This window comes from Terrapene carolina, unplaced genomic scaffold (assembly GCF_002925995.2).
Source record: "Terrapene carolina triunguis isolate 2854851 unplaced genomic scaffold, T_m_triunguis-2.0 Scaffold58, whole genome shotgun sequence".
Classification (NCBI taxonomy): domain Eukaryota; kingdom Metazoa; phylum Chordata; order Testudines; family Emydidae; genus Terrapene; species Terrapene triunguis.
In genome coordinates, this window is record NW_020664409.1 from 60,041,797 (window position 1) to 60,055,555 (window position 13,759).

Genomic DNA, 13,759 nt, shown 5'->3' on the forward strand with positions numbered 1-13,759 from the left:
CAGCTGAAACCTGCATTGCAGATGCCTTCTGAGGGTCTATCCATAGTCCATCTTCTGACAGACAGTTTGCCCACCCCTGGATTAGGATGTCTGCGAGGCGCCGCTGCCTCATTACAGGGGGAACCAAAGCTACAGGGCTGCAGGAGGTCTGGGTTTCTCAGCCTGGAAGCGCTCAGCTCCTGAGGAGAGTTACTATTGGAGGGGGAGAGGCAGCTGGCCCAATCCCCTGCAGAGAGGGAGGCAGCTGCGCCTTGGCTCCTCCCCTTCCTGGCCTGCCTGCTGCGGCGCGGGGGATCCGCTGAGCAAGGCCGGGACCTGGTGTGAGCGATGCTGCTCCTGGCTGCGGGCGGCGACCGGGCGCTGGCGTTCTGGCTGCGGAGCGCCAGGCAGTGTGCAGCTGCCGCGCTTCCTCGTCCTCCGGGGACCCGCGCACCAGCGGCGCGCAGCCCCCGATGGGCGGCTGTGAACGACCCTCCGAGCGCGTCTAGTTGCGGGGTCCCGACGCTGCCGCGGGCCCGAGATCCAGGATCAGTTGGAGCCCTTCCCGGGGCTGAAGGGAGACTAGAACAGGTGCATGAGCGTGGGACGCTTTGCTTGTAGCTGGGCGGCGGGCAGGGGTGGAAACCTCCGATCAAATAGCGGAGAGAGAAGCAGGGCTCTTGGTTGAGGAGGCCGACCCAGCGTTATCCCCGCCCCCAATTTACTGGACTAATTTCCTTGTACCTGAACAGCAAAAGTAAATGCAAAATCTCCCCAATTTGAATCCATTTTAAATCCTCACTGTTAATGGTGCGTTTAACAAAGTGATTGCTGGTGGATAAGATTAAAGAGGCAGAGTAGAGAATTGAAAAAGTGTTCAAGGTAATGTGTGTCCAGATTCTGCTGTCTGTCTACCTAGGTGCTTGCCAATACAAGCGCCTAGGTAGATAGACAGCAGTATAGCCAACCCCAAGTGTTTGGAACTCAGGAATCAGCCCCCCTAAATCATACAAGATTAATTTAAAAATAACAAGTTTTTTTAAAAAACTGAATCCGGGGATTTTTTTTTTGTTTTTTTTACTTTTCTGAGTTCACATTCTTTGCAACCACGAGGGCTAGAAATTTTCTATTAAATGAAAGATGAGGTTCTCGTGTAATGGCAAGACTCTAGGAGCTGGGGATTCAAGTAAACCATGAAATTTTATCACAACTCTCACAGCATTTGAAGAGCTGGCAATGCTGAGGATTGAGAGATAGGTGGCCAGAGACTTGCAATGAACTTGGAATGTGTGGCCTTCTGCCTGTATACAGAGCACGGCTGACGTGTCTAGGGCTGAAGGGTTTTATGGCTGCATATCCCATTTCCAATCCCCTGAATCATTAAATCCTCTGTTTCCTAACATTTATAAATTAATTAAATTTACTGATATCTATTAAACTACTTATTGAGTTTAGTTGTAATATAATTTAATTTTTAGTCTCTATCCTGGGTATAAATTCAACATCTAGGTCAGAAGAAATCTGAAATGTATGTAGACGATGCGAATGCTTTATTTGCCAGTGCTGCTTTCATCCTGTAGATCATATTTTCTCATGTGGCACCTGTTCGCTGCTTCAGCACCTCCTCCTTTCATGGACAACCAGAAGATGGAAGACTAGTTTACACTGGGAATCTGGCAAAGACAGTGTTGGGTATGTGATTGGAATTTAAATTTGATTTGATTTATCTATACTTAAACATATCTTTAAAACATAGTATGCTCAGGAGCGCCGCCAGCTTTTTTGCCGCCCTACGTGGCGGAAAGTCCCGCCCCCGAAATGCCGCCCCCGACAGAGGCGATGGAAGGTCCCGCCCCCGAAATACCGACGACGACCGGGGCGGCCGAAGATCCGGTCGCCGCCCCCCAAATGTTAGTGCCCTAGGTGACCGCCTAGGTCGCCTAATGGGTTGCGCTGGCCCTGAGTATGCTGTTGGGAATGGATCCCTCTGATTTCTTCAGATATGCACTAAGGACCACCTTGTGGTCCCCTATACAGTCGTATAACCAACCCCAAAGGTTCAAATAAAATTAGTCAGATTCTAAAAAATCACAAGATATGTTAAAAAATGAGCCACACTCTAAAAAAACCATGAGATTGGCCCCAAAATCACAAGATATTTTGAAAAAAGATTATAGATGGACACAATATCTTCAGATTTTCTAACCCCCCTGCTCATCCCCAATGTGTGTATTTGACAGTTAGTGCTGCCAAATTTATTGAGATTGATTTTATTGATTTTTTTTTTTTTTTTGCCTCCACTGAAGGAGCTCTGATCCCCTTATCTGCCTATCCATCAGCTCTCCCATCAATTCTTCTCCCAGTACCCACCTCAGTTCTGCACACACCCCTACTTCAACTCTGCTGTCCTGCAGCTCCTTGGGTTCTTCACTCCCCCCTTCCAGGTCTGGGGGTGGGGCTGCAGTGGGGTCCCTCGTCCTCCTTCTCAAGGCTGGTGTTGCAGGGATGGAGAGGATGGGAGGAACAGGAGCAGACAGACTCATTTTTCACAGCAGGGGAGGAGGGAGCAGGGCTGCCCTGAGCTATTGTGCTCTTTCTGGTTCCCTGTCCCATCCTATGAGAATAGTGTCAGCTCCTGAGAGAAGAGGTGAGAACTGTGTCTGCTTTTTGCGGCAGTCCTGATTGGCTGCTCTTTCCCAAGAGATGGGCAAGTAGGGAAGGCAGGCAGCCAATCAGAAGGGTTGGAGCTTCTCACATCATGGTGAGGCTAGATCTAGCCCCGGCAAAACCCCTGTGACTTGTGAAGAGATCTTGAGAGTTGGCAACACTGACACTGTCATTTAATCAGGATTTTTGACTTGGAGCCAGAGGTGGTTTAAGATTTATTGGGGTCCTGGGCACAAAGAATATTTGAGCCCCCCACACCCTGGGGGCATGGGGCACAAGAACTGGGGAGTCCATGCCCACTTGGTTTTTAACATGGGCATAGTCAGGCAACACGTGGCTAGTGGGGTGGGGCACAAATGAAAGGTTCTGGGGGGTCATGTGCACCCCCATTTCCCAGGACCCCTTTGGCACAGATGCCCAGCAGCGAGGAGGCAGCGCTCCCCATGGCAGCAGCACTCTCAGTGTGTCCGTGCAGCTCAGGCAAGAAGCAGCATTGTGGCTGGCTCACCTTGGTGGATGGTCTGAAAAGCAGGCAGCAGCACTGGTACTCCAGCAGCAGGGAAAGCAAAGCAGCCCCATGTGGTGGGGGAGGAGCTCAGCTGGCAGCCAGGCACCCTGCTGCTTCCTCCCTCCCCCAGGGAGAGCGCCACTGCCAGGCGGAGTGCTGCCTCCTCGCTGCTAGGCATCCCTGCCAGAGGTGTCCTGAAAAATCCAGGGGGGCATGTGATCCCCTCATGCCCCACCCCCCATGCATCACCTCTGTAGATTCAGAATGGCGGCAGCAGGGGCTGGGCTTTGTGGCAGGGCAGCTGATAAGTGCAGCCTCTGCTAGCGGCACCAGCCTCTTCCCAGTGGGCCTTAGCCCCCCCCTCACCATGGGGCCCTGGCCTGTGCTCCTCCTTTCCCCCCTGAGTTCTCTAAGAGCTGCCCAGGGAGCCTGGGCTGCTGTGGGGAGCCCTGGACCTTCCACTTGCTCTGGGCAGCGCACTCCAGGGAGTAGGGACATGGGCCGGGGGCTGCTCTCGGGTACTCCGGGGCCCGCCCAGGGTAGGTGGAGGGTCCGGGGCTCCCTGCAGCAGCCCAGGCTCCCCAGGTGGCTCTTACCTTGACCTGGTTCTGGATTTCAGCCTGGCCAGGGGGCGGGGCTCTGGGGGGAAAGAGGCGGAGCAGGGGCAGGGCCACAGTTCTGGTGCTAGTAGCCCTCCCCCCTTCTATCCAGGGTTCCAGCATTCCTGGGCCCCCCGAATTGGCTGGGAGTGCTGGACATGGGCCCTGTGGGCCCAAGCATTAATCGACTACTGCTTGAAGCACAGCAAAGTTCACCATGGGCTGGAGTAGGTCCTACTTCATCTATGTTCCTCCACACCCACCCCAGATTTGCTGCATGCTGCTATAGAGCATTGCAACAGCACCAGGGGTGTGGAGTTATTCTGTAGAGCACAACTTGAGCTCTTCCACTCTTTGGGACCTGGGCAAGGCAAGGGACAGGATTTGGCCCTGGATTAATTGGATAACACAAACCATTATGCTAACTAGCTTTCACTACAGGTGCTGTGAATTGAATGCAATATTTTTAGATATACTATACAGTGATTTTTAAAATCACCTTCTCAGTTGTGTTATGAGCAACTGTGCAGCCAAACAAGCATGCACTGAGCTGGTGGCTGAAGTCCCATTAGAGATCTGCATTGAAATGGGGACTGTGCCAATAAAGCAACACAGGATGGGAAAGTCAGTTGTGGTATATTTTTGTCTATTGTGCTATTACTGTATTGTTACTTTTAAGGATGAAATGAGAACAGTCAGAAAATCTTGGAAAATTGCAGAGCCCACATGTATCTGCAGCCCTCCATATATGCCTCTAACACCATATGGGTAACTGTACAAAGGCTGATTTACCTTTACTCGTGAGGTAGAGTCTCCATTCCATCTCTGACTGTTGGTGCTGACATCACTAGCTTGGTACATGCTGAGTATGTGAGTAGAGTGGGATGTCCATCATGAACATGAAGCAGCTACTGTGCCCACTCGCAAAAGTCTGGGGAGAAGCTTAGAAGATAAGATAATGAAATATAATATCAATAATGAGACTCCTGCTATTGACAGCTCTTTGGCCAGTCACCTTCCCTAGGGCTTATTTTAAGACTTCATGCAAGGGGAAACTACCAGATGGCCTTGACATGTGTCCCAAAGATTGGGAGGTGGTGGGATAATGATTGTCTTGATGATGATTTCAATAACAAATGTGATCAGTTTGCATTTTTTTTAATTGTCAGCCCTGCAGAGTTTTAATCTGAAAATGCTCCTTTTCTACTCATACGTCTTTACCAGTAATAAAGATTCTGCAGACCATGGGCTGAACCAGCTCCCATTAAAAGAATCCCCTTGAAGTGAATGGGAGTTGGACCAGGTCCCAGATGCTGCCTTAATTAGCTTGTGCAACTGCTTTGCATTCACAGGGTTTTAACAGGTGTAAGTGATTGGAACTTGTAAAGAGTGCTTTTGAGGAAGTGTGGGTGAGAATCTTCCTCTCTCATTTGTGTTGACTTTGAAGGGTTAACAGGAGTAAGAGGTAGTACAATTTTATCACTAAAATATGCAAACATGATTCTAAATATACACAGAATGGTGAGAAGGTGCTGTTTTTACTTTTCAGAATAGAACTACACTTTAAAGCATTTCATTTTGGATAAAGAATAAGGGCTTGTCTACACTACCGCTTAAGTCGCTGTAACTTACGTTGCTCAGGGGTATAAAAAAGCCATCCCCGTGAGTGATGTAAGTTACATCAACTTAGCACGGTGTAGACACCACTTTATTTTGGCAGGAGGCGCTCCCCTGTCAACATAGCGCATCTTCATCAGATGCAGTACATCAGCGCAGCTGTACCAACGTAGCACTGATGGTGCCCGGGTGTCCAGTTTTTGACCGGAACACCTGGTCAAAAAGGGATCCTGGCGGCTCGGGTCAGCACCGCTGACTGGGCTGTTGACTGTCCGGTTGGTGGTACTGCGCAACGGGGCTGGCAGGTTCGCTGCTAGCCTCCACGCCACACGACTTCTGGGAAGCAGCCAGCATGTCCCCCCTCCGGCTCCTACACGTAGGGGCAGCCGGGGGTTCCACCTGCTGCCCCTGCCCCAAGTGCTGCCCCCGCAGCTCCCATTGGCCGGGAACATTTGCCATTTGGAGCTGGGGGTGGGAGGCGGCGCCTGCAGATGGGGCAGCACACAGAGCTGCCTGGCTGCGCCTTTGCATAGGAGCCAGAGTGGGGACATGCTGATGCTTCCGAGAGCTGCTTGAGGTAAGCGCCACCTGGAGCCTGCACCCCTGAGTCCTCCCCCCCGTGCCCCAACCCTGATCCCCTTCCCACCCTCTGAACTCCTCAGTCCAGCCCGGAGCACCCTCCTGCACCCGAAACCCCTCCTCCACAGCCTCACCCCAGAGTCTGCACCCCCAGCCAGAGCCCTCACCCCCCCTGTACCCTAACCCCCTACCCCAGCCCAGAGCCCCCTCCCGTACTCCGAACCCCTCATCCTGGAGCCCTCTGCTGCACCGCAAATCCCTCATCCCCGGCCCCCAGCCCGGAGCCCCCTCTCGCACCCTGATCCTCTAATTTCTGGGCCCACCCCGGAACCCACACCCCCATCCCAGAGCCCATACTTCCTCCCACACCCCAACCCCCTGCCTTAGCCTGGAGCCCTTTTCCATACTCCAAACCCCGCGGCTCCACCTCCCCAGCTCAGAGCCCCCTCCTGCACTCCAAACCCCTCATCCCTGGCCCCACCCCAGAGCCCTCACCCCCTCCTACACCCCAGCTCTCTGAGCCAGCCCTGTGAAAATGAGCGAGTGAGTGAGGGTGGGGAGAACGAGCGACCAGAGGGGGTGTGTGTGGAGTGAGCGGGGGCGGGGCCTCGGAGAAGGGGTGGGGCAGGAGGCGTGGCAAGGATATTTGGTTTTGTGCAAGTAGAAAGTTGGCAACCCTATGTAGCACAGTAGTGAAGACAAGCCCTAAATTCAGTCCCCTGAGAACAAAGTACATTTATTCCCTCCCAGCTAAACTTAATGGAAATATTACTCTTCTCTAGCAATATACAATATTTGATAGTTATAGCTGAGTTCATAATAGCTATACTTTTGCATAAGCAGTCACTACAGTACCGGGATTTAACTTCTTACTTTGTGAAACACTTTGATAACTAGAATATTAAAGGTGTTTCATAAGACCTAACTTTTAGTTTATTAACCATAGAGAAGGAGAAGGGCTGAGGGCTTTGATTTCCACATGATGACTTCAGAAGTTCCACGATAAGAAAGGATTAACTGGATCATCATTGAATTTATCAATTAAAGTAAAGCAGTGGGTATATAAGAACAGTGTGTATAAATGACTATAGGGATAACTTTGATCATAAACATTAACCTATGATTTTCATCTCTTATACAGGTGTGAAGTTTTTCTCTTACTCTACGAGCATGTTTAGCTTTTACATGATGCCCTACATCATCTTCAAAACTGGCATTGGAGTTGAAAGTGTGTTTTTACAAACTGCCTTTTACGGCATTGTAGGATTCTTTACATTTATAACACCAGTTACCCTGCATCTGCTTACAAAGGGCTATGTGATTCGACTGTATCATAAGGCTGAGACGGACACATACACGGCTATTACATATAATGCTATTTTGGCAGAAAAAAGAACTGTGTTCCATCAGAGGGATGTCAAGGTTCCAGACATCAGCAAGATGTTTACAACATTTTATGCCAAAACTAAATCAATGCTTGTTAATCCAATGCTTTTCACATATCCACAGGACTATAACCATCTCATGGGCTATGACAAACCTTTTTATTTTGACTTGGAGGAACAAAAAGAATCCAGTGAAAGCAAATAGAATTAGACGATAGAGTGAAGGTGACTGTCTTTTTTTGTGTTTGTCTAGTGTATCATTTCTAAAACCACACACAATTCTATAACACATTCGTAAGTGTCAGATAATTTAGAGTTTCTTTATCATATTTCAGAATGTATAGAAACTTGAAGCTTTTTTAATTTCAAACAATCTGAAGTGTCTTCTCAGAATTAAAATTAAAATAGATGCTTATTTGGTCTCAGTTTGATTTCTGCTGTTACAGTCATGAAGAGAAGGAATATGGATTTGATCTTAGTTTTATGCTGCAAGATCCCCAATATAATATTATAAAGGAACCATTCCTTAAAAAAAGCAACATTGACTAATCAAGTACACGAATAAGAATTTTGAAGCCCCAAAAAGGGTCTGTGTCTAAAAAGTGAAAGGGCCAGTTTTTTTGGCTTGTCTTGTTCAGATGGTATAAAGCAGGGGTGGGCAAACTATGGCCCGCGGGCCACATCCAGACCGCCAGCTGATTTAATCTGGCCCTCAAGCTCCCACTGGGGAGCAGGGTCGGGGGCCACTGCGCGTGCTGCGGCTCTGCGCAGCTCCCGGAAGCAGCGGCATGTCCCCCCTCTCGCTCCTATGCGTAGGGGCAGCCAGGGGGCTCCTTGCGCTGCCCCTGCCTCAAGTGCCACCCCTGCAGCTCCCAGTGGTCAGGAACTGCAGCCAATGGGAGCTGCAGGGCAGCGCCTGCGGACGGGGCAGCACAAAGAACTGCCAGGCCGTGCCTCCACGTAGGACCCAGAGGGGGGACATGCCACTGCTTCCGGGAGCTACTTGAGGTAAGCGCCGACCGGAGCTTGTACACCTGAGCTCCTCCCATGCCCCAGCCCCCTGCCCCAGCTTTGATCTCCCTCCTGCCATCTGAACCCCTTGATCCCAGCATGGAGCACCCTTCTGCACCCCAAACCTCTCATCCCCAGCCCACCCCAGAGCCTGCACCCCCAGCCAGAGCTCCATAACCCCCAGTGCCCCAATCCCCAGCCCGGAGCCCGCTCCCACTCGCCGAACCCCTCGATCCCAGCCTGGAGCACCCTCCTGCACCCCCAAACCCCTCATCCCCAGCCCGCACCTCCAGCCAGAGCCCTCACCACCCCCAACCCAGTGCCCCAGCCCGGAGGCCCCTCTCATCCCCTGAACTCATTTCTGACCCCACCCTAAAGCCCACATCCCCAGCCAGAGCCCTCACCCCCTCCTGCACCCCAATTTTGTGAGCATTCATGGCCCGCCATACAATTTCCGTACCCAGATGTGGCCCTTGGGCCAAAAAAGTTTGCCTATCCATGGTATAAAGGGAGTAAAGACTGTCCATAAGTCCCCAGGTAAGAATATTCCCAGCATGAAGGAGTCCCCAGGAAGCAGATAGCTACTGTTTCTGGGACTACAGCTCCTTCCCTGCTGTCCTCTCTGGAAGGAATAGAAGGAGTATCTGGAGCACAACGCACTCTGGCTGTCCCTAGCTGCTGGATGGTCCCTTGGAGATTGTGCAAGTTAGCTGGAGCAACTCCCAAGTTACTCTAACCTGTAATAAGGCTGGGGTGGAGAAACTGAGCCCATAGCAATGCCTGAATAGCCCCTCTGCTGTGCTCAATTAAAAACAGCTCAGCAGAGAAGCTGGTCCACTGAGATAATGCAGCATGTATATTTGACAACAGAACGTAGTTAAATGCAGTCCCATTCCATGCTAATGAAAGCTCTGAAGCAAAAGAAATTTCCTGTGGAGTACTGCATGGTCTTTTGGACCCTATTTTCTTTGGAATTCATAGCACTGCAAAGAAAACAGCTTGATTACGAAGCGGGTTAGGCCTCTGAATCTCTCTGTCAAAATGGATTGCTTAGATCAGTTTTACTCTACAGAAATTGGATTTCAGTGTTTCTTTTTTAGAAAAAAGGAAGGTTTGGAGATGTAAGCTGATAGGTTTTTGTTGGTGGATAAATATTCAATTCCACCTAAAAAATTAAGATGTAATGAAAGGCTTAAAATACTTTGAGGTTTAAAAAATCGATTGAATTGACAAATAATGTAAAAGAAATTCAGATGAATCCTTTTATACCAGCAATACACTTTATATTAGGGCAGCGGTTCTCAAACTGTGGGTCGGGACCTGCTTTGAATCGCGTCGCCTGGGCTGGCTTAGATTCGCTGGGGCGAGGGGCTGAAGCCCGAGCCCCACTGCCCAGGGCTGAAGCCAAAGCCCGAGGGCTTCAGCCCTGGGCTGCAGGGCTCAGGTTGCAGGCCCCCTGCCTGAGGCTGAAACCCTTGAGCTTTCGGATTTTGCCCCTGTGCCCAGAGTAGTGGGGCTCGGGCTTTGCCCCCCCCCCCCCAGGGCAGTGGGGCTTGGGCAGACTAAAGCTTCAGTCCCCTCTCCTGGGGTCGTGAAGTAATTTTTGTTGTCAGAAGGGGGTTACGGTGCAATGAAGTTTGAGAACCCCTGTATAAGGGGAATCTCTTGGTGCTAACATACTAAATAAGTTACCTTTATGAAGAAAAAATAATTAAGATATTTTTTCTTTTTAGGTTTCTCCTAAGTTCCAATTTGGCAAAAAGGCTTTTTGATTACAGTCTGTTTTCTTATTTTAATGTCTCACTAAAGAGAGACAAAGTATCTATATTTTTATATACTTTTATTCTATCTATTGATCTAACTCTGGACACATTTGTTGAATCATTTAAAAGCAAACCAAGCTATAGAAGGGTTTTGTGGAAGCTTTCTTGTTTCAGAATGGTTATACATCTTAAAGACCTGTTCCAACTCTCAGTGAAGAGACTCCTCAGGTAAGCAATAAAATGCAAGAGGCGGTGTATCCGTAAATGATGGTGAAAAAGATGAGACCAAAGACAAATGATTTAGACCACCTGAAACGTATAATAATTGCTCTGAAATCCACTGTTTCAAGTGTTAGTATTGAGTGAAATAGAATTTTATACATAACTAAAAGAAATCTATACGCTCTTGCATTTGCTTGGTCTTACAAAGGAGCTCCTAGTTCCAGGCGGTTTAGTGTCTGCTGTCATGGAAACTTACTTTAAAAAGATATCTGCTATGTTCAGTCTCCTGCTCTCCTTTTTTGATACCTGTTTATACAGGTTGAAGTTGGCTTGAGCTCTTTTAAAGGAGGGAGAAATGGGAATTTACAAAGGAAGGAAAAGAACATAGGAATTAAAGGAAGGGACTTGTATTTAAACACTTTAAATCATAGCAAAATTGTCAATTTTCCCTCCTCACTTCTGCAACAAAATTTTCACTGCCATTTTAAGATTTTTGTCAATTCAGAATTTTACTGATTAAACTTAAAATAGCCATATTGAGCTATCAAATCCCATGACCAGCTCCAATTTTTAAAATGAGGGGGAAAAGTGAAACTGTTTTATCTATCTAGTTGCATCATAGCTGTGACACATATAAACATAGGCTAGTTGTCATGCTCTTTACTCTATATATATATATATATATATATATAAACTCATCTATACTAACAAAAGTCCCAATACCAGCAAGTGAAAAATAACGTCTCATGAATATGGTGTAATCAGAGGTTGATATATCATAGTTATGACACTAATGATTGATGGCAGTGGTAATCTTGTAGCTTATTTGTTGAATTTAGACATTAAAACACAATTTTATTAATATCACATACAAAATATGTCTTTGCCTTTCAGCATTATATAAGATCACATTTACTAGAGAAACAGTTAAAATATCTTAGATGGTTTTATACTGAGAGTTTGCAGAATAGTTATACAGGCGAGTCTCATCTTATGCGGGGGTTCCGTTCCGCGGTTGGCGTGTAAAGCGAAAACCGCGTATAGTCAAAATTACATTGAGTTGAATGGCGGGCGGAATCGCCCGCACTACAAGTACAGTATTAAAATTGTTCTTTTTTTTGTTTTTTGTTTTTGCCGACCGTGTAAAGCTGAAATCGCGCATGTTAAATGCGCATAAGATGCGACAGACCTGTAAACAAGTTATGGAGCAAATTGTGAATTCAGAAATATCTCTGCCAATTATAGTTGACTTTAATTTCTTGGCAGATTGTAATCCTTTGCACAATTACAGGGCTAACTACACCTTTGATCCCCCCCTCTGGTTTTAGAGTGCACCCCTTCAGGTGCTAGGCCCTGCATCTGCATTTCTATCTGGGTGGAATCCTGAGATTCTCCTACTCTTAGACTGGATTCCCAGGTTACAGCACCTTGTGTACCAGCTGTGATTATTCAGCAGAACTGACTGGTTTCAGCACCTACATGTCTTTCCCTTCGGAGCTGTGACCAGTGGGAAATAGTGACCCAAAACAGCCTTTTAAAAACAAAGTATTGTTTAATCTTAACAGTAGGAACAAAACCCAGTAAAAAGGAATTTTAACACAATGAAAGTTCTACATGCATATCTATCTAACCTATAATCATAGGTAGGACTGTCTTAACCTAGACTCCTCAACCTCTGGAATCTAAGTTCACGTCTGCTCACTCCCCTTCATGGAGTATGTATCTTCATAACCCCAGCCAAAATCCTTTGTTCTCTCTTGTGTTTCCTGAGCCTGGTCAAATTGGTTCTGTCAGCTCCACAGGTTATTGGAAGCATGTTTCCATTTGGAAGGCTTTGTGTTGTCTCTTGTCCCTTGAAATGTTTTCCAGGAACCAACCCCTACTTCCTGGGTGAATTTCCTGACAAAACTTGCTTGTGAATTAGCTTGATATATACAAACAGTAAGTAGTCAATAACCCAATATAACTATCCCAATAACCAGGTTACACACAGGATTAATAAATTATTACAGATCAGCCCATGTTCTTTAAAATCTTAAGTATTGTACTGTAAATTGTCATCTCATTAAAGAACTTTTTATAGGTATGATATAAAATAAAGCCCTAACAACATCCATAAATTATGAATTATATTTTCCCCACTAGCTGCCAACATGATTTTTGTGATATTTGTTACATACATAGAGCCTGTGTACATCATGCAAAGACCAAAAAGTCTGTAAGTTATGCCTAGAGAATGTTCTTGGGGAATTTTGCAGCAAATAGTGGTTTGCAAGCACAATCCATTGAAATGTGTGCCTGAATTGGCCTCAAATTGTGGCTAATTATTCCATAAATGTTAAACTCTGTATTTTCCCCTCATCATAATCAGTCTCTCATAATCTGTAAAGAAAATATTTTTATTCCTTTTAAGCATATTTATATTTTTTATTATGAACAAAATTTTATTCACAGTTTGGAGAATGTATAGGAAATTGAGCTAAATAAGGTAAGATGAGTCATTTCATTATTATTTTCAACTTGTTTCCTTTACCCTACTTTTTTCAGCTGCAGTTTTTGCTGTTTGTCCACTTGCCAAAGAAGGCAAGGAAGTAAAATTCCAAAGCTTTAAATTAAATTAATTTAAACAAAAGCAATGAAGCCACTAACTGCTCTTGGCAAGAGAGTACTGCTGTTTGCCAAGCCCCTACCAGCACTGATTCTCTGATTTTAGTACTTTTACTAATTGCAAGTCCAGTTGCAAATATCTAGAATAGTAAAATATTTGGCAGAATTCCATTGTTAATTTTTTATTTGCTGGCAGGGACTTCCTCATCTTGGAATGTGTACTGTGTATTCCCCTCTTATTGGGGCTGATATCTTTCTCTCTTCTGGGTTCCCCTCCATCTCCAATAGTCTTCACAGTGGGGCTTCCCTGTCTCCTTGGTACCTGGAGGCAGACCAGATCTTTTATCTCAGCCTGGACTTAGGACCACCCATCAGGAAGAACTGCCCAGAATTCTCCTCCAAGCAGCACACATGGCAGACTCCAGGGTTCCTCTTGGAGCAGAGCTTTCAGAGGATTTTTAAAAGACTTTTAACTAAATATTTGTTTCTTCATTGGTTTTGAGGTTTTTCTTCTCAAAACTGCTAAACTCAACAATATTTTTTTTTCTTCTGGCTTTTGGAGGAGGGTTTGAAAGGCAGCACCTCTCCTCCCTTCCAACTTCCAGAATGGCAGAGATGGCAAAGAGCATTGGTCATCCCCTCTCACACTCACAGGCAGGCTCCAGGGATAAAGGCAAACCTGCCAGCCAGTGTGTGGGTAAGGTCCATCTGGGTCAGTAGAGTAGGCGGCAGGGAAGCCTGGCTTTCAAGCTGGTGTGTGAGTGAGGGCCATGCTGAGATCATTGAGCAGGCCTTATAGAAGCTTCCTTCACTGGTACCAGG

At 47.0% G+C, this 13,759-nt stretch overlaps 1 protein-coding gene across 1 annotated transcript; it reads left to right on the forward strand.

Annotated features, from left to right (window-relative positions):
• The first annotated feature begins 273 nt into the window (after positions 1–273).
• TMEM70 (transmembrane protein 70) lies at positions 274–7,749 on the forward strand. Its single transcript, XM_024197650.2, has 3 exons — positions 274–570; positions 1,560–1,671; positions 7,091–7,749. Exons 1-3 carry the CDS (start codon positions 328–330, stop codon positions 7,537–7,539), a joined length of 804 nt encoding a protein of 267 aa, XP_024053418.2. The 5' UTR covers positions 274–327; the 3' UTR covers positions 7,540–7,749.
• The last annotated feature ends 6,010 nt before the right edge of the window (positions 7,750–13,759 follow it).

Bases quoted from the DNA above. Each gene is read 5' to 3' on its own strand.
- TMEM70 (XM_024197650.2), top strand. From the start codon at position 328: ATGCTGCTCCTGGCTGCGGGCGGCGACCGGGCGCTGGCGTTCTGGCTG. The intron at 571-1,559 runs GTGCATGAGCGT...TTCATCCTGTAG, and splicing joins CTGAAGGGAGACTAGAACAG to ATCATATTTTCTCATGTGGC. The intron at 1,672-7,090 runs GTATGTGATTGG...TCTCTTATACAG, and splicing joins TCTGGCAAAGACAGTGTTGG to GTGTGAAGTTTTTCTCTTAC.